Source organism: Acipenser ruthenus, chromosome 23, assembly GCF_902713425.1.
Source record: "Acipenser ruthenus chromosome 23, fAciRut3.2 maternal haplotype, whole genome shotgun sequence".
NCBI lineage: Eukaryota > Metazoa > Chordata > Actinopteri > Acipenseriformes > Acipenseridae > Acipenser > Acipenser ruthenus.
In genome coordinates, this window is record NC_081211.1 from 29432935 (window position 1) to 29451762 (window position 18828).

At 46.0% G+C, this 18828-nt stretch overlaps 1 protein-coding gene across 6 annotated transcripts in view; it reads left to right on the forward strand.

The window, feature by feature from the left end:
- Positions 1-16305, forward strand: part of LOC117431735 (protein FAM13B-like) — a 36971-nt gene extending 20666 nt beyond the window's left edge. For 2 of the 6 annotated variants that reach the window (XM_058997196.1, XM_058997195.1), the window contains exons 8-24: positions 4248-4289; positions 5673-5954; positions 6651-6771; positions 7131-7222; positions 9059-9113; positions 9862-9976; positions 10826-10891; positions 11545-11761; positions 12164-12302; positions 12428-12509; positions 12907-13115; positions 13273-13356; positions 13648-13743; positions 14009-14092; positions 14243-14469; positions 14618-14719; positions 15136-16305. In XM_058997196.1, coding sequence (XP_058853179.1) covers positions 4248-4289; positions 5673-5954; positions 6651-6771; positions 7131-7222; positions 9059-9113; positions 9862-9976; positions 10826-10891; positions 11545-11761; positions 12164-12302; positions 12428-12509; positions 12907-13115; positions 13273-13356; positions 13648-13743; positions 14009-14092; positions 14243-14469; positions 14618-14719; positions 15136-15259 — 2137 coding nt within the window. In that variant the 3' untranslated portion in view covers positions 15260-16305. The remainder of the gene's footprint in view (positions 1-4247; positions 4290-5672; positions 5955-6650; positions 6772-7130; positions 7223-9058; positions 9114-9861; positions 9977-10825; positions 10892-11544; positions 11762-12163; positions 12303-12427; positions 12510-12906; positions 13116-13272; positions 13357-13647; positions 13744-14008; positions 14093-14242; positions 14470-14617; positions 14720-15135) is intronic. The other 4 variants (XM_058997197.1, XM_058997198.1, XM_058997200.1 and 1 more) reach the window with 4 other exon arrangements.
- The last annotated feature ends 2523 nt before the right edge of the window (positions 16306-18828 follow it).

Genomic DNA, 18828 nt, shown 5'->3' on the forward strand with positions numbered 1-18828 from the left:
CTATTAGCCAATGAGAAAATGCCACATTGATACAGAACTTGGCCGTTTTTCACACACTAAAATGTCATTAAAAGTGATCCTGCAGCATTGAAATGTAAAAGGGCAGCAGTGTGGAGTAGTGGTTAGGGCTTTGGGCTCTTGACCGGAGGGTTGTGGGTTCAATCCCCAGTGGTGGACACTGCTGTTGTACCCTTGAGCAAGGTACTTTACCTAGATTGCTCCAGTAAAAGCCCAACTGTATAAATGGGGTAATTGTATGTAAAAATAATGTGATATCTTGTAACAATTGTAAGTCGCCCTGGATAAGGGTGTCTGCTAAGAAATAAATAATAATAATAATAAAATGTTTCTAAGCTCAGCGCTTGCTTCACAGATGCACATACACTGAAAGATTGAGAAACAAATCAAGCTAAATATACGCTGTAATATTTCAGTCTGCGTTGAGCTGTGGAAAGTATTTTGTGCACAGCCGTGAAGTAAACGAGTATGATAAACAGCCCCCTGGGTGAACACTGTGCTCTGAAGCATGCAGCTGGCTCTGTCACTATGTCAGTATCCATGTGCACCTGTGTGTCAGGAAGCTGGCTGGGAGTGCACACGCTTATTTTCCAAATGAATGTCCTCTCTGGGGTCTGCAGGCACCCCAGAGCACTGGTCTGGTTTGTACCCCAATACGGCTCTGGCTAGCCTGCCCTGACACAGCTGCAGGCGCCCCAGAGCACTGGTCTGGTTTGTACCCCAATACGGCTCTGGCTAGCCTGCCCTGACACAGCTGCAGGCGCCCCAGAGCACTGGCTAAGCTGCCCTGACTCAGCGTCTGTATGTAGCAGCTGATGGGTCGGGCTGCCAGGCAGACTCCTCTGAGAGGTTACTAAGAGGCACAGGGGATATATTTGGTGATGTGTGTTTAACATTGAGAGGGGCTGCTGCTGTTATTTATGATGCTGCTTGTAACCCCACAGGCTGTTTCAGATCTTCACCTCTAATCGGTGTCCACAGACAGCGTCTCATGATTCATTCTGCCTAACATTACAGTGCACTCTTCAACGCAGCAGCAAAAACAAATCAAAGATTGAATACTGCGATCGGGACAGACTGCTCTATGCTTGCATGGGGGGGGGGGGGGGGGGGAATAGCTGGAGGAACAGTGCTGGTCGTGTCTTGCAAGCTCATTGGCTGGCTGAGCAGTTGCATCACCCTGTCTTGTATTTGACCTGGTGTCTGAGGTGTTTACTGCAGCACTCTGAGCAGTGCTGAGCCCCGCACGCAGCAGCACTAGCAGTCCGGTCTGCAGTATGTACCCAGGCAGCGCTGGCGTGCAGTTTAACATATTCATACAGACCTTCTCACCTGAAAGTGCCTAGTCGGGATAACGAGAAGCCGCACAAGCCAGAATGGCCTGCCAGGTTCTGCTTCACAGGTAACCCTCTCGTGTGAGGCTCTGCTCTGCTGTTTGTTTTGGTGCATGCCGTCTGTGTCGATCAATATTGCTTTTATTTATTCGTTTTCTGGCACTTGAGTACAGCCCGATTTAGGATTGTGTGTCTCTGATTGTGAAGCGCCAGGGTCAGCACTATCAGAGTGTAGCCCTTTCTTTTGTGATGGCTGTGTGTGTGTCGCAGGATCCTCTCTGCTCAACCAGTTGCTGCATGGTAGTCTCTCCAGCTTGATGCAGCTCTCCCCACAATCTAATTCAGGATGTTGAGGGCATGTTTTTTTCATTTCAGCAGTAAGAATAGACCTTTATTCACAGTGCTTTTCTGTAGTCCTGTTAGACCTTCATAAGTGTAATAACCCTGTGTGCTTTTCTTATTTGTCTTCTGTATTTGTTGTAGAATCTGTTTGTTAGTTGTGTTTTTTTTTTTAATGGTACAAGTCTCGGCTATCTTAGTGTTTTCTGTCCATCCTAATAAAGCATCTACACTGTTCAGTTTGCTCCCCAGTTGAGCTGGGCTGTGAAGCCGCAGTTTTCTCCTGACTGGAGAATGACGTTGTTTTCTGACAGCAATCCTGTCCAATGAAAACGGCAAGAGAAACCTTTATTGCAGGTTTTTGGCATCCGTCGCACTCAGCCGTATTGCTGGGTAGAATTATTACGTCAGTAGAACGAGTTGCTGAAAGATATCTGACCAGCAATTTTCCAACAGAAAAATTGGCAATACAGCAGTGTGTGCCTTTTAACCTGTTCTTAGCAGTTCTAATATCGCTGTGTAACGATTTCCTTTTTATTGAGTTGCTCAAACCTGGCTTATTTTGTATAATAATGATAATCCATTACTGTACCGTTTTTATTCACACTAGTAATATGATCACAGTATTATAATGCTTTAGAAAACGGGTTGGGAAAATAACAACCTCTGATTGGTTAAACAGCATCACATGACTGTTCGTCTGTATTGAGAACTGGTACAGCACCAACTTTCCCAGTGAAGACAGTAATCCACCTGAAAAAAATGTACACAATATACACACCTCTGGGTGCTTAAAGGTCTGGGTTTCGCAACGTCCTAATCACCACCCAGGCGTGCGTATATATATGTTTCATGGGAACCGCACGGCCTGTCGTGGTTTATACCTTGCATACAAGTACAGCTCTTTCCTGGCCTCTAATCCCTTTATGAGCTCACTTGCACTCCAGTGCTCTGGCTGGTGATTGTTGTGTCATTCCTGTATGCTACAATGTGTCAATATTACAGCTCTGTAGGTCACCTTGTCCCTGGAATTCCCAAACCGTGTCTGCCCAGGGTTTACCAGTACCAGTCATGACGGTCAGTGCCTCTCCAGGGTTACGAGGTAGATTTAAACAGTGAACTGCTTCAGGGCCTGGGTGAAAGTTCAAGCAGATCAATGAAGCAGTTTAGAGCAGGTTTGTTAAGAGCTGGGCTGGAAGGGACCTCTGCTCTGCTCAAGCTCCTGGCAGGTTTTTAACAGAAAGGTACTCCTTGACCTTGGGACAAGTTATTCCCCTCACTTCTATCCCACGCTAACTAGAGTCTTTCTGCACACTGGTAGAGGGACAGCACTGTACTACCGTCATGCGCTTCCATAGGACTGGAAGGCAGTGTTTCTAGAGCTGAAGGGCTTGTGTGAGGCTGGGACTGGAAGGCAGTGTTTTCTAGAGCTGAAGGGCTTGTGAGGCTGGGACTGGAAGAGGCAGTGTTTTCTAGAGCTGAAGGGCTTGTGTGAGGCTGGGACTGGAAGGCAGTGTTTTCTAGAGCTGAAGGGCTTGTATGAAGTCAGTTTTAGTTTGACAAAACCAGCGGAAATTCAGTGAGATGGAAGCTGATGCAGTGTAATAGAGCCAGCCCCGCTGTGCTGACCCCACTTCCTGTTACAACAATAACCCTGCAGTGTTTACTAACAGCCTGGGCTGACTGTGGGTTACACAGGCTGCTGTTTTATTATTTTTGAGTATAAATATCTCCGAAACAAAAGGGGGAAATGCCTCACTCTTTGGACTCATTTTGAGTGCTGCTGTTTAATCCATAAACGACTGCATTTAATATTTCAAATAAACTCCCAAAACTATCTCAAAACTTTGCACCTTGTATTGAAGCTAACCTGTTCCTAAACACCCTCTTACTCAAAATGCTTTTGAATTGCTTTGGTCATTTAAAATAATACACACACTCTTAAAGCACAACACATGTCGGTTATAAAGTAACACAAACACCCCCAGCCCGGACCCCAGCGGTCAGAGCTGCAGAATGCTCACCCCCAGCCTACTTCATGAAGAGGTAATCCTGAGATGCTAGTGCTTGTTTAGGAGCTCAGAAAGTGTGCTGATTTCATCTCTGTGTTCATATCTGTCTGGCGGTGTGTGGAACCCAGCAGCAGTGTCGTTGCAGCCTGGTTTAATAGCAATCTGATGTAACTGGTTTTCTTTTCAGCAGCAGCCCTGCTCTCTCACCCACGCCTTCGCTCGCCCGCACCATTGCAGAGAGCAAGGCTTCTAAACAGCAGGAATGGCTGCTCTGGGGTTCTCATTCAAATTAAAACAAACCCTCTCCATCTCATCCTCTCTCTGATGGAGACAGTCAGGCTGGATGCTGCCTTGCAAATGCAGACCTTCATGATATTCTGTATTAAACCATCGCGTGAGCAAGAGGCGAGCACCTTGAGGGGTTTTTTTCCCCTTCTCTGTAGTCTGCAGTGAAAGCAGTTAGGGTGAAGACAGCTCCCATTGTGCTGTGCCTTTGTCTAATACCGTTGATCTCATGTGTGTTTCTCTTTCTCTTTTCTTCCAGTTCCCACATCACTCCCATCAGTATTTTGCCAGCTTCTGCAGAGTAAGTAAAGCTTTGTTTTTACTGATTGGGGAGAGCAATACCGGTATAATATCTCATCTTAGACCATTTCTTGTGTAGCTCGTTTAGTTTGTGGTATACTATGTGATTGGATTTGTCTTTTTTGATCTGTATGCACGTGTTTTATTCATACTTATTTATTATTGCCCAATATTGATTCTCTGATTTGAGTAAAGCTGAGGGAACACAAAACCACTTTTTCAGCAACAGTGACTTAAAACCTGGTTGCAGGAGACTGGGAGACCTACTCTGCTGTATCAAACCCCAAGTCAAACCTGGTGTACCGTGCATTGGCCTGAAACATAGTCTCCTGAAACCAAGTTCCAAACCACAAAGTGACTCCGTGTTGCCTCGGCTTGACAGAGTTGTCCTAAACACTTCTAAAGTTCAATAAAGTTATCGCTATTTAAAAAAAAAAAAGGCAAAACAGAACCCAAGCAAGCTGTAAAATCCTCCATGTTAAGGTATCAGCTGGTCCAAAACTATCAAACTAAACAGCCTTGCTTGTTTAGTTCACATGCAATGCTGCTCTCACTTCAACGAGGAAGCTTAACATTCCTGCGGTTTCCTTACCAGCAGATCCAAAACCAGCTTAGTCAATCGCCTGATACATCCGCTCAGGAGTGCGCTCGCATCACGATAGAGAACGGTGCGTTACTGATACATCCGCTCAGGAGTGCGCTCGCATCACGATAGAGAACGGTGCGTTACTGATACATCCGCTCAGGAGTGCGCTCGCATCACGATAGAGAACGGTGCGTTACTGATACATCCGCTCAGGAGTGCGCTCGCATCACGATAGAGAACGGTGCGTTACTGAGACATCCGCTCAGGAGTGCGCTCGCATCACGATAGAGAACGGTGCGTTACTGATACATCCGCTCAGGAGTGCGCTCGCATCACGATAGAGAACGGTGTGTTATTGATACATCCTCCTTGGAAAGAGCACAGCTCCGAGCAAACCGCTCCAAACAGGTGTGCATGGCCTGCTTGGATTGGTTTCCTGGATTCAGCGCTGGAAAATCCAAGAACACGAACAGACTCTGTGAGGGTAAATCATCGAAGCAGGATCTGGTTATAGTTATTATTTTTCCTCCTGTTTTAACATCCTATTAAATATTTACACAAACGCTAATATGATTCTAGTAGCATAATTGAATTTGGCAGGCCTGGGCGAGTTCAGGTGATCTTAGGCAATGCTGGGTATTGGCAGTTCTAACATAGGATTTGATGTTGACTTCAGGAGCCTGACTTAGCCATGTGTGTATATATATTAGTGAAGGTGTGTGCAGTTTGAAATGGGTTGTCTTGTGCTCTTTTAGTGTGTTTGTGTCTCACGTCCATGCTCTCTGTCTCTGTCTGCAGCATCATCGAGAGGACGATCCGCGCTGCGGTGGAGCAGCATCTCTTTGACCTGCAGAGCAGCATCGAGCAGGAGATCCACAGCTATGAGAGGCAGGGAGCCAAGGAGACCCGCAGCTATGAGAGGCAGGGAGCCGAGGAGACCCGCAGCTATGAGAGGCAGGGAGCCGAGGAGACCCGCAGCTATGAGAGGCAGGGAGCCGAGGAGACCCGCAGCTATGAGAGGCAGGGAGCCGAGGAGACCCGCAGTTATGAGAGGCAGGGAGCCGAGGGGCTGGGGCAGGGGTGAGAGCCCTGTGCACACAGACACACACACACACGGCTACACAGATAGCTGGAAGCATAGATCGATAGATAGATACGGATTACAGGGTTCTTTGTTTTCACTTCCCCTTTGGAGTAAAGTTTCTGTTGTGAGCTGGGTCAGGGTCAGGTCGGAGGATGAGGGTCAGGGTCAGGGCGAGGGGGAGGGTCAGTGTGATAACATGGCAGATATTTCCTGCTAAACAGTGGGGGAAATTAGTTGGACGGAACATATATGTTCGGCAACTTTCAAATGTACACGTGTGTATTCTTTAATGCACGTAATAGATTGATGTATTTATCTTTCATGTAGAATCTTAAAAATAAATAAATAAATAAATAAAGTTTGGAGCTGTGTAATCCTCAAAAATAAAAACAGAAAATCTGTTACATTGTTTGTTACTATTATTGTTATTCCTCTTACATTTGAAATGAAGTTAAACTTCATAATCTCCTTTTTATGGTCAATGTATTTATTGGTTTGCTTTAAAACGTCTGTAGAAATGCTCTGATCATAACATATAGGTGGCTTGCTCCTGAGGCAGAGCCCTGTCCCAGTGGATTGCTAGTGCTGCCTCTGTCCTGATTCACTGAGCTGTGCCGAGGCTGCTAACCTGTTCAGTGCAGCAGGCCCTGCCTGACTACTTCTCCAGCTAACACTCCTGTGTGTCATCGTAGGGAGGCTGGCACTGGACCAGCGGAGCGAGACGGGGACAGCTCCCAGCCTGGGCTTGTAGAAACACAGCCCAAAGACTGTCCAGAAGAGATGGGTGACGAGGAGGAGGAGGAGAGCAGGCAGGTAAGCACGACCATCTCAGCATGCAACAGTTAGAGGAGGAGGAGGAAACTTCACTGGAAATTGTGGTTCAGTAATGTGATCCAGAACAGGAGGTATTGACATGGCAATAGCGTGTACGTGTGGGTTAGCTGATGGACAGTCATAGTATTAATAAAGCTAGTTATGACCTGGACTCCCCTACACTGGGGCTAATGCTCCAAGGTAAGCTGTTTGTAATGGACCAAAACATGTTCACAAAAGGTGTCTCAAGCAGTTCACGGAAAAGCAAGTCATGTTTTGCTGCTGCATGTTAGAATATTGTTCTGAGACGTGTGACGTGACAAGCTTTATTTTTATTTCTTTCTTTTTTGCCTCCCCAGGAAGTGGAGAGCGCCGCCCTGCTGGAAGGCTCTGGCAGTGACGCTGACACTGAAGCATTGGTGGAAACTGAAAACAACATCAACACAGCCAGGTGTGTGTCGTGCAATCTGTCTGTTTTACAATGTGTAACAGCGTGCACGTATTGCATTAGAAATGAAGGGGTTTTACAATGTGTAACAGCGTGCGCGTATTGCATTAGAAATGAAGTAGTTACGTTTTCAGTTTTATCCGATTTTTTTTTTTTTTTTTTTTTTTTTTTTTTTTTTGCCATTATAAAATTTTAAAGTCATTCTTTGATGATGCAAAAGAAAGTCTGTCAGTAGATTAGTGAAATTAAGATGTTTAGAGACTGCAATTCTGACCTTAAAATGATTATACAATTTTTACCTTTGTCAAAATCAGGCCAGGTAAAACATGTATGTTCCACTAAAAACAACAGTCTCGTCGTGAGGGAGGGCGCAGGAGTCCGTTTTGCTGTCTATATATATTGCACTCCATTGCCTTGCTTTTTTTAAGGAATTAAAAGTAACTCAATTCTGTTGTCCTTCAGATCAGTTGCTACTAGCTGATCTCTGTGAAGTCAGGACTCATGATGTGTAGCGCCACCTAGTGAGCATTGCAGTGTTTTACTAAGTGTTTATTTCACCCGTCTGTTTGACTGAATCTGCAGTGCTTGCTCTTACTGATTTGATGTCTTTTTACATTAGACATCGGCCCCAGTTTGCATCTGCACACTGTGCCCCTGCTCATGTGTTTGCAGTGCAGAATAACTAGCTCTACAGATCGGAAACTCAGCTCCCAGGACCACGGTCTTACAAAGAGTGGGCTTGTGTCTTTAATCAAGCATGGCCAGAGGCAGTTTAGCCTTCTTTTGCAGGCTTTTGCACTGATTCATATGAATCCAATTTGTAATGTTTTAATGTTTGCACACAGTCTTTTGTCATTGTTTTAGCGTAATCAATAACGTTTAAATAATGACTATAGCTCTCGGGCCAGCATCGTCTCTGTAGAGCCCATGTTTGAAGATCAGCCAGCTATAGACAATCGATACAACATGTGGCTGTTAAAATCACCACGCAGGCAGGCACTGCAACCCACAGAAAAACATCTGTCTGATACCAATGAATCAAATACAAAATAAATAAAAAGCATCCTAGCTGATGGATTGCTTGACCATATAATCCCCTATCCACACCCTATTGAAATCACACACTTCTTGTCCCTATAATCCCCTATCCACACCCTACTGAAATCCCCTATCCACACCCTATTGAAATCCTCTATCCACACCCTATTGAAATCCCCTATCCACACCCTATTGAAATCCCCTATCCACACCCTATTGAAATCGCACACTTCTTGTCCATATAATCCCCTATCCACACCCTACTGAAATCCCCTATCCACACCCTATTGAAATCCCCTATCCACACCCTATTGAAATCCCCTATCCACACCCTATTGAAATCGCACACTTCTTGTCCATATAATCCCCTATCCACACCCTACTGAAATCCCCTATCCACACCCTATTGAAATCGCACACTTGCCCATATAATCCCCTATCCACACCCTATTGAAATCGCACACTTCTTGTCCATATAATCCCCTATCCACACCCTACTGAAATCCCCTATCCACACCCTATTGAAATCCCCTATCCACACCCTATTGAAATCCCCTATCCACACCCTATTGAAATCGCACACTTCTTGTCCATATAATCCCCTATCCACACCCTACTGAAATCCCCTATCCACACCCTATTGAAATCGCACACTTGCCCATATAATCCCCTATCCACACCCTATTGAAATCACACACTTATTGTACTTTCCTAAGTGGATAGTGGCTCATAAGTCACAGTTGATACTAAAACAAATACAAACTGTATATTCAAGATGGGCTTCTTTTCTGTTGTTTCCAGACAGGAAGACTGTCGGGTGTCCGAGAACGACAACGAAGCTGAACTCATCACCTGTGTGAGTTTTTTTTAATGTTATTATTATTAAGTTCCTGTAGCAGTTGAAAGTAGTGAAGAATAATGCATGCATTCACGTGCTACTTTCTCAACGGGGTTGTGCCCAGAAGAATAATTACATGCTCAGCTGTTAAGATAAGAACTCATACTGTTTGGCAATGGTTTTATAAATATACAGTGGTTACCATGGTTTTATAAATATACAATGGTTACCATGGCTTTATAAATATACAATGGTTACCATGGCTTTACAAATATGCAATGGTTACCATGGCTTTATAAATATACAGTGGTTACCATGGCTTTACAAATGTACAGTGGTTACCATGGTTTTATAAAGGTTCGATGGTTTCCTCCCCAGATCAGGGGATAGGTTTAGTTGATGTCTGAGCAGCAGGCCAGGTACCAGGCTGTAATTGAATTAGGGTTTGTGTGAGATCTTAAACACCAGCCCTGCGACTCTCTGTATTCACAGTTCATGCTGTGTGCTCCTATACTAAGAGTTTTGTGGTTTTCTTTGCACGTCCTGGTGTTCTCATGTAGTTTCCATTGCATGTGTAAGGGGAGTACGAGCTGCCCCAGCGGCCTGTTCTGCAGATGGGGTAAGGCTACCAGAGAGCGCCATGCTGTAAACAGCACAGGAATATCACTGCGCTGTACAGGGAAACAACGACACGAAGGAGCCCTGAATGTAACCTACACAAGTCCCGAGGCTTGCTCTCACTCCCTGGCTCTCTTCACCTCTCTAGAAGCCCGGTGGCGGAGGGTATGATGAGAACGCCAACTCGGAGTCGACAGACCGTCCCGGCCAGCCAGGACCAACCCCCCACCTCGACCTGCACAGAGTGTTTCAAGGGTTGGAAGGTAATCTCCAGGATCTTGCATGATTTGATTATCTGTATTTCTCCGCTGTGCTGTGGTATGGGTTACAGAGAGTGTGATCAGCGTTCTCCATCACACACACTCTGCACTGAGCAGGCTGTTCAGCCGCTGTGTGTGTGGCAGTGTGTCCCAGGGAAAGATGCAGTGGAGATGCAGGACACATTCATGCCAGGTGCCAGTAATCACTGCAACTTACACAGCAAGACTAAGCGCCTCCAGTTTGAGCTGAGCTGCCTGCCTGTGTTTCTGTGCTCCCCTGCCCACATCCCCAGCATGCTCAGTGTTTTATAGGAGCAGGTTGTGAACAGATCTCTGCTCAGCCTTGCATTCAATCCGATCGATTCACTGCATTCAGAATAGCATTTGCTTAATCATATTCAGTCATTAAAGTACAACAGCTGCATTAGGGTCTGATTTTCAGTCTCGCATCCTCTTTGGCTAAAGCAGGTCCCGAAGTTTGTTTCAAGCATGCAGGTTTGTTCATTCCAGTTTGGAAACGCCAGTGAATGAAGAATTCCAAGAGGGCTACTTCGGAGTCCTCTACTCTAGATGTTTAAATGGCAGAGCAGGGAAATGATTTGTGAACAGAAATACCTGTTGAGCAATGAATTTAAATGCAGAACCTGGCTTAAACTGAGTAGCATGTAGAAATGAGAGTGCTTGTTCTTGACACAGTGGTGTGTGGAGACTTTTCTAGTGCAGTGGGTAGCTGTCAGGAGAGACACACCCTGGTTCCCTCTCGTGCTCTCGGTCAGTATTGAGTTTCTCCTCGTTTGTGCTGTCTGCTCAGTGTTTTTTCTATCATTTCTTCTCCCCATTTTTTTTTGTCAGCGCCATGTCCAATCACTTTCCCCCTCATTGACTTCAAATCAATGCACCTGCAGAAGGACGGGGAAGGTAAGTGTGCTGTGCTGTGCTGTGCTGTGCTTTGCTCTCCATCCACTCCTCCTTGTCCTGAACTGTTTCAGCTGCCACTCCCAGTCCCCCGTGCCACTATGAGAACATGCCTGCTGCTCCAGACTAACCCCAGCTCCTTTCCCAGCAGCTCGTCTTCTTGTTTCATTTGTCAGTCAATCCGTTTTGTTTTTAATTTGTTTAATTGTATTTTTGTGTTTACATGTTTTTTTTGGTTATGTATTTATATGTATGCCTGCATGTATGTGTCATTGTGTTTTGTCTCTACTCTCTATTAAGGACCCAGTTCATTTAAATTAATTAAATTAAATATAACACACAAATGTATTCATTTTTTTTAAGCTTATTAAATTGGGCCCCCTTAGATTCTTAAATGCATCTATGTTTAAATCCCCTTGAGATCAGTTTGAGTCTTGTTAAACATGGTTACTTCAATCAATTGAGAGTCAATCAAAAAAAAAAAAAAAAGAAAGTGGCTTGCATTGGTGACGGCGTGCTCTTGAAAGGGTGGGTTTGTCAGGAGCTGATAACAGTGTCGCTCTATTTTCTGAGTGCAGCCCCAGTCTTTTTGCATCCCATACCGCACATCTTGCCCGCTGGTGTTGTAAGCTCTGTCTCTGTCTTTGTTGCTGCAGACCCCGTCCCTGCGTTCAAGTCCTGGCAGGAGGACTGTGAGTCCGGGGAGGCTCAGCTCTCCCCGCTGGCCGGCCGCATGGTCCACCACCCCCTGGAAGAAGACTCCCACGTCCTGCTCGCACGCCGCTTCCTGGACTTCGGACACAGCCAGCGCTTCCTGCAGACTCCTGACGCCTCCTCCTCCTCCCCCCCCACTAAAGCACTTTCCTTCAGGAGGTACGGGAAGCACCTTGCACTGCACACGTGAGCCTTTGCTCGGGGGAGAGCCATTGCCAGGGTCCTGACCTGCCCTAGATAAATAATAGGGTTAGCCTAGCACTGAAACCTTTCATTTGTATGCAGCGGTGTGATGTTTGCTTGAACACATGGTAACACGCACAGTCAGTAAATGAATGTTTATGTGCAGTACAAGATCATGTTGAGGTGTGATGGACAGCACTATAATAACCATAATAAACCACAGGACTTCCAGTTATGCATTAAATCTAATCCAGAACCTCCTAGTACTATTGATCCCCTTGGATCCCAGCTGTCCTTAGCGAGTAGAGGGGCACGGTGTAACTGGTTCAGGATTTCAGCTTGTGATGCCTTGTGATGATAAAGCTTGTCTCTCTCCAGGCCTCGCCGAGCCTCCTTCAGCTCCAGAGAGACTGGGAAGGGGGATGCCGTCCCCGTCCAGTTCACCAAGAAACTGCAGAACCTCAAGAAGAAGATCAAGCAGTTTGAGGAGCAGTTTGAGAAGGAGAGGAACTACAAGGTGGGTTACAGGCGTGAGAGGAAGAGCAGCACTCCAACAGGATTTCTTATTTAAAGAAGCTTCAGTTTGTGACTCTCTCAGGTTAGTTTGAAATGGAATGAGAACACATGCATTTTGTTTTGCAGCCCTCGCACAGTGATAAGGCAGCTAATGCAAAGGTTTTGAAATGGATGACGGAGCTCACAAAGCTACGCAAGCAAATCAAAGGTAACAGTTTCGCCCTCTTTGTTTTCAAAACAGATTGAAATCCGTACGACCCGGAGGGAAGCGGACGCCGCTGTTTGGTATCTGAAGCCTCGTACAACATGCGTTATTACCAGATCACAATAACAAAAAAGGCAAACGTTCTTTAGTGCGCTGGGAATACGTGTTTTAATCTTGGCTGATTTTAAATCAATCTGCAACAGTGCTGCTGTCTCTGCTGTCCCTCCTCTCACCCCTAGTAATGAGGGAGCCTGACTGCACTGCTTGGGGATCACACACTGTAACCCACGCTGGTGTCTCTGCTGTCCCTCCTCTCACCCCTAGTAATGAGGGAGCCTGACTGCACAGCTTGGGGATCACACACTGTAACCCACGCTGCTGTCTCTGCTCTCCTTCCCAGACACTAAGCGCAAGTCCTCGGACGGAGAGTTTCCTCCCCAGCCCCGGCCACGGAGCAACACCCTCCCGAAGAGCTTCGGCTCCACGCTGGACCATGGGGAGTCGGAGGGGACGGTGCAGGGGCGGCCCAGCCCAGAATCCACAGTGGATCTCATCCTGCGCAGGCTCCGGGACAAGAGGGAGGAGGCAAGCTGGCCAGAGGACATGAAGGTAAAGACTGGGATCGCACTGAACGTCCGGTGGTGTGGTCGTGAGGATTAAGGGATTTGAGGAGTTGTGAGTCTGTTATGAATCCATTCTAGATCTATAGATGTGCTGGTTGTGTTCCCACTCCTAAACCTGGGGTTGTTGTTTGTTTATTTCACAGAAAATGACAAAGGAAAACCTGCTCTGTGAGAAGACAGCACTGCAGAAGAACCTGCTGTACTACGAGAGTATCCACGGGCGCCCGGTACTCCCATACGAGTCTACTGATCCCCCTAGCTAGTGTTCACACTCCTATCAGTCCCTTAGCACACTTTACTGCTGAGCAAACTGAGAGCCAATGTAAACTGATTACTCGTAACAGGATTCATTTGCTAGCACCAGTCTTTTTTATGTTTTTGTTTAGGATGTAGTGTTTTATCTGATGTTAATGTTCTGTATGAATGTTTGTTTCTATGTTATGTCTGGGTAGATTGTGTGAACTGGTTTGCTGGTACCTGTAATGAATCCATGGTAACTGACCTCATTGTTCTTACAGGTCACCCGCGAGGAGAGGCAGATTGTGAAGCCTCTTTATGAGAGATACCGGCTGGTGAAGCAGATGCTGACCCGAGCTAGCATCACAACCCTAATTGTGAGTCAGCCCTGCTCTCATTGCAGTCTAATCATGCGGAACTGCGGAACGCTCTGTCACAATTGGAACGTAAAGGAGACCAACGTTCCGGCTAGTGCCGCCTTCAGAGTAATGCTCTTCTCATGTAATCAGCGGTCTGATTTGCAGTTTTCTAAAGCATCAATAGGATAGCTTCATGTAAACCAGCATTATTTTTAACTTCTAGCGTACCAATTTATTTTTATTTTATTTATGTATGTATTAATTTATTTATTTATTTATTTAGGGCTCTCCGTCATCCAAGAGGCGGGGACAGATGTTGCAGCCAATCATTGAGGGGGTAACTGCTCATTTCTGTGATGAGATCAATGTAAGTCAAACCCAGCCTCTCAAGTGCATGAGAACAAATGCACATTTGTAAAATCACAGAGAACACCAAACAAAGCGATCAGTTACTGCAGCGATGTCTGCGTTCAGAGTGCTGATGCATCCGACTCTGTTTCTGTCTGTCCTGTTATAGGAGGAGGATGAGGAGGATGAGGAGGACGAGGCGGAGGAGGAGGAGGAGGAGGAGGAGGAGGGGGGGGTCAGTGAGGACACAGCGGTCACCATCATGCTGGACCCGGCCAGCCTCCCGCACTCCTTCCAGGCTCACCTGGACAGAGAGAAGATGGACCCCAAGCTGGAGGAGAGCTCGGGCAGGCTGGCCCGCAACCTCTGCATGTCTAACACCAACACTACATCCATGTGAGAGCTCAGCTTCCTTCACACGCAAGAACCGTGTAGCAGCCTTCCTTTCAAACAACGTTTTCCTTTTGAACCCCTGAGGGTTGTGTGTATTGAGTGCGTGTATGAGAGAAGCCTCTTGGAGTGACTGTGTCTCTCTGTCTCTCAGGCCAGAACTCCTGGAGCAGCTGTGGAAGGCGAGGGCCGACAAGAAGCAGCTGCGGAAGAGCCTCCGAGACTTCGAGGACGACTTCTATCAGCAGAACGGCAGGTCAGTGCAGACAGTGTGTTGTGAGAGGAGGACCGTGCAGTTCACAGTGCTCTGAGCTCAGACAGTGCGTTGTGAGAGGAGGACTGTGCAGTTCACAGTGCTCTGAGTTCAGCCAGCATGTGGAGAGGGTCTTCAGTCTTCTGGGGGCCAGATCACTCCCAACAGTTCATCACTTCACCCCCTTTATAACACGGCCCTCCGTACCGCGGAGCAGAATAAAGAGGCACGGCCCTGGCTCCCCCGTGCCTCATAATGCCATCACTCCAGTTATGAGGAACACAAATAGCACTGTCTCGTCCTCTTGAATTTAGATGCCTCTTCTGAGTGGATTATTTCTTGAAATAGTTTGTGAAAGTATCTGTGAACTTCTTGTTTAGGAGTCTGATGGTTTCTGTTCTGTTCTCTTGTACTGTCAGGAATGTGCAGAAGGAAGATCGCTCTCCGATGGGGGAGGAGTACAAGGAATACAAGCGGATCAAAGCCAAACTCAGACTGCTGGAGGTTTTAATCAGCAAGCAGGATTCTTCCAAATCCATTTAACCCCCTCGGGGTCCACGTGTCCTGCACCCCTCTCTCCACACAGCCACTGACTATCACACTGGAGCCAGCCTGGCCTGAGGAGGAGTGGCATGGCATAGCAAAGCTTCCCAGCTCTGCCAGATGTGTGGAGAGCTCCTCCTCCTGCTCCTGCTCCTCCTGCTTGTGCTCCTCCTCCTCCTCTTGTTTTATTTAAAGACCCTTCTCAGTGTTTTTCTGCTGACTACATGCATTTTGGTTCAACAATAAAGGACTGTTAATGTTAGGAGCCAGAAGGGGAACTTTTTTTAAATTTTTTTTTATTTAACGGAGCTCGTTTTGAATTTGTTCTCTTATTTATTTTAAATGACACTTTCATGTTAACTGTAGTTAGTTTATCACACTGGGATGTTTCTAACACTTGACAGTGTGCACACAGGAGGGCTGAGGTTTTTGTATGAGACGGTTTGTATTTGAACAGACACAGCACTCTCCCAAACACCAGACAACAGGCCGCACCGCTCCTGGCAATCAGACTCGTGTGGAAACACTTGAGAGCTTTACTTCTGGTATCAAATCCTGGGAACCTTTCAACTGACCATAAACAAAAAGACTTGGAGACATGATTTCAAAACCCTGGATCAAAGCTTATATATACACACACACACAGGAGGATTTTTTTATTGTTGTTGTTTTTCACAGAACCCTGGATGTTTTGTGTTCCCGAGAGGGTTCTCTGAATGTACTCGCCCATGCCCAGCAACAAGGACGGTGGAAGTCAGTCCATGCCCAGCAACAAGGACGGTGGAAGTCAGTCCATGCCCAGCAACAAGGACGGTGGAAGTCAGTCCATGCCCAGCAACAAGGACTGTGGAAGTCAGTGTTGATTTGCCACCTGTTCTGTGTGTGCATGTGTGCAGTGCTGGCTGTTTCCAGGACACAAGGGCTCTTACTCAAGTCTGTGCTGATGGGACTTTTTTTTAAAGAATACAAAAAAAAAAAATACTGAAAGTGTTTAATAGACCTTGAATTAAACTGTAGAGCTGATTTTTAGTTCTATTTTTGTACAATTATTGTTTTCTTTAGTTTTGTTCACTTTTTCACCTGATTGTTTTTCTGTAGAGGGGGGTCACTGAACAGAATGTGTGCAGATTGTCTGCATGACGTCTCTCAGCGAGCAGGGGCAGGGGTCTCGCAGCGAGCAGTGGGGGCAGGGGGTGGGGGTCCCACCTGGTATTACCCTTCAGAAACCGCTAAAGCAAAAAGCAACAATCGCTCTTCCTGCCCAGAGTCTGTTCATCAAGACCAGTCACTGCAATGGAAAGATCCGGAATGAACCGCAGCCTCCCGAGCCGAGCTCCATCACTGAAGGGGTATGTGACTGGTAACAGTGTACTGTGCCTCCACTGGGATACACTATCCAGACACACAGAGGATCCGGTTACCTGGGTTCGCGGCTGCCCAGTGCAGGACTCGCTGCTTTTCAGCTGGTTAGATCCCACATGTACTCATACGACATCAGTGTTTTTCAGGACCTATAATGTCATTGTCACTGGCTAGTAAGGATGGGCAAAACATTTTCAAATGAGCTTCCCCTTTAAGTTGGTGGTGTTTCCATTAATGTTTGTTTTGTTTTTTTAAACTTTGCGTGTACTACCACCTGGTGGCCAAATACTGTAAATTATTTGTAAAGAGAAGTTCAGTGTTTCTCTTAAAGGGAAGGTCAAATATGAATTTTCTGCGCACCCCTATTGACGAGTGTAAAGACACACAGGGTGGGGTCTGACTTGCTGAAGAGAGTAGGGAGCCAATAAGCTGCAGCGAGGCTTGCACTGTACAATAGAAATAACAGAGAATAACGGGATCCAGTTTGTTTCTTTTCTAGATTGTGTACCCCACCGGCCTCATGGCTCCCTCTGCTGTGAGATCAGTCAGGCACACAGGCTAACTGGTCCTATACTGGTCAGGTAGGGTTACATTCTTACCAGCTCAGTAATGCTGATCTGAATGACTTGGCACATGCAAGGTGTGTCACTGCAAGGAAGGTGTGATTCGGACCTGGGATTCACAGTATGCAGCCTCACATACTAAAAGCCCTTCTCCTGCCTTTCTGAGTGACTTAGAACAGGGAGGTTGCTGGTTTCTGGATTGTGCTCTGCTTGTAGAATTCTCCGAGTGTGTTTGCGCTGGTTTATGGTTGGCATTTGTGCTCTGCTTTATCCTGTAAGCATGATAGCTTCATCTCTCTGGTTTGTAATGAACGGACAAAAACGAAACAGAAAAGTGCAGAACCATCCTTTACATGTGGGCTGTGCTTTGTACCCTGGAAATGAAGACTTTGGTTTGTTTTTTTTAAATTGTAATAATATATGTTACTTTTTTTTCTGGTGCTTTTTGATGTATTACTTTCTATTGTGACCATGTCTGCATGCACCTGGTGTCGTGGCTGGCTGCTGACTGGATAGATACGCTGTGGTTTCTATTTTTACTGCATGCCTCTTTGTTGTGTACTAGAGAAAATGAAGAAAAACACACATGAAGGGTCAGAACAAGTGCTCGCCTCTGCTGTCTTGCTTGTAGCTCCTGGTAAGAGAGCAGCGTTTTGAGTAACGACTGTAGTCATTGGGATGGGGTATGCTGGGGTCATTCTGATGGATGTATTTTAATAAGGCTTCTCTTCCTCAGTCTGTGTGCTGACTGGACCTCTCTGGAGACCAGCACGAATACGACTAGCCTGTGTAAACATTCACCAATCACGACAGCGTGCATTTACTTCAAACATTGGAAGTGTCTTTCATCAGAACCCAGAGTTCTGTGAGCTGTTTATAAGCTCCTGAATGAACCAGTGAAACTGACACAAAGTCAGCAATATCAGACTAATATCAGCCAAAGCTTTGTATTTGCATTTCATTTCATTTAATTGTGTGTGTGTGTATGTGTGGTGGGTTTGGGCATTAATCATTAAGAAGTATTGGCCCTGCCCTTTGATAGCAATCCTGCATGTAGCAGGCGTTACATTCTCATGGACTTGCTCTGCAGCCTCGTGCCTTTCCTGCAGCATTCCTCAACGTGGAGAGGCAAACCTCTGCTGTTTACTGCTGACCGCATGATGAGCGCGGCCAGGACAAAACCCAGAGCGTGGCCTTTTGAATTGCAATCCAGAGAAAAGGACAGACACGGAGCATGGCTGTGTGCTTTCAGAGCTTTGCTGAGAGGTTTGCAGAGATGTACGTTGTTGTACATGTTTACTTCTTGCTGTATGTGTTTGTTTATCTGTACACCAGACTTTGAGGGCCCCAGTCTCACAAATTATACTGAAGGGAAAGATGAGTTTCCTCTTTCTGTAGAAGAGGAAGTCTGGGCATTTGGGGGGGGGTTGTAGTTTGATTATTGCACAGTATTATGAGAATGCAGCCCCTCATTCCCAAAGCACTACGACTGATTTTGTAAAACTGTTCATAATTTCTTTTTTTACACAATCTGTTTTACCCTGTTTTAAACGGTGTGATCTATATGATTCCAGTGTATTATTATTATTATTATTATTATTATGATTATTATTTTGTATTTTCGTTTTGGAGCGGTTTATGCTT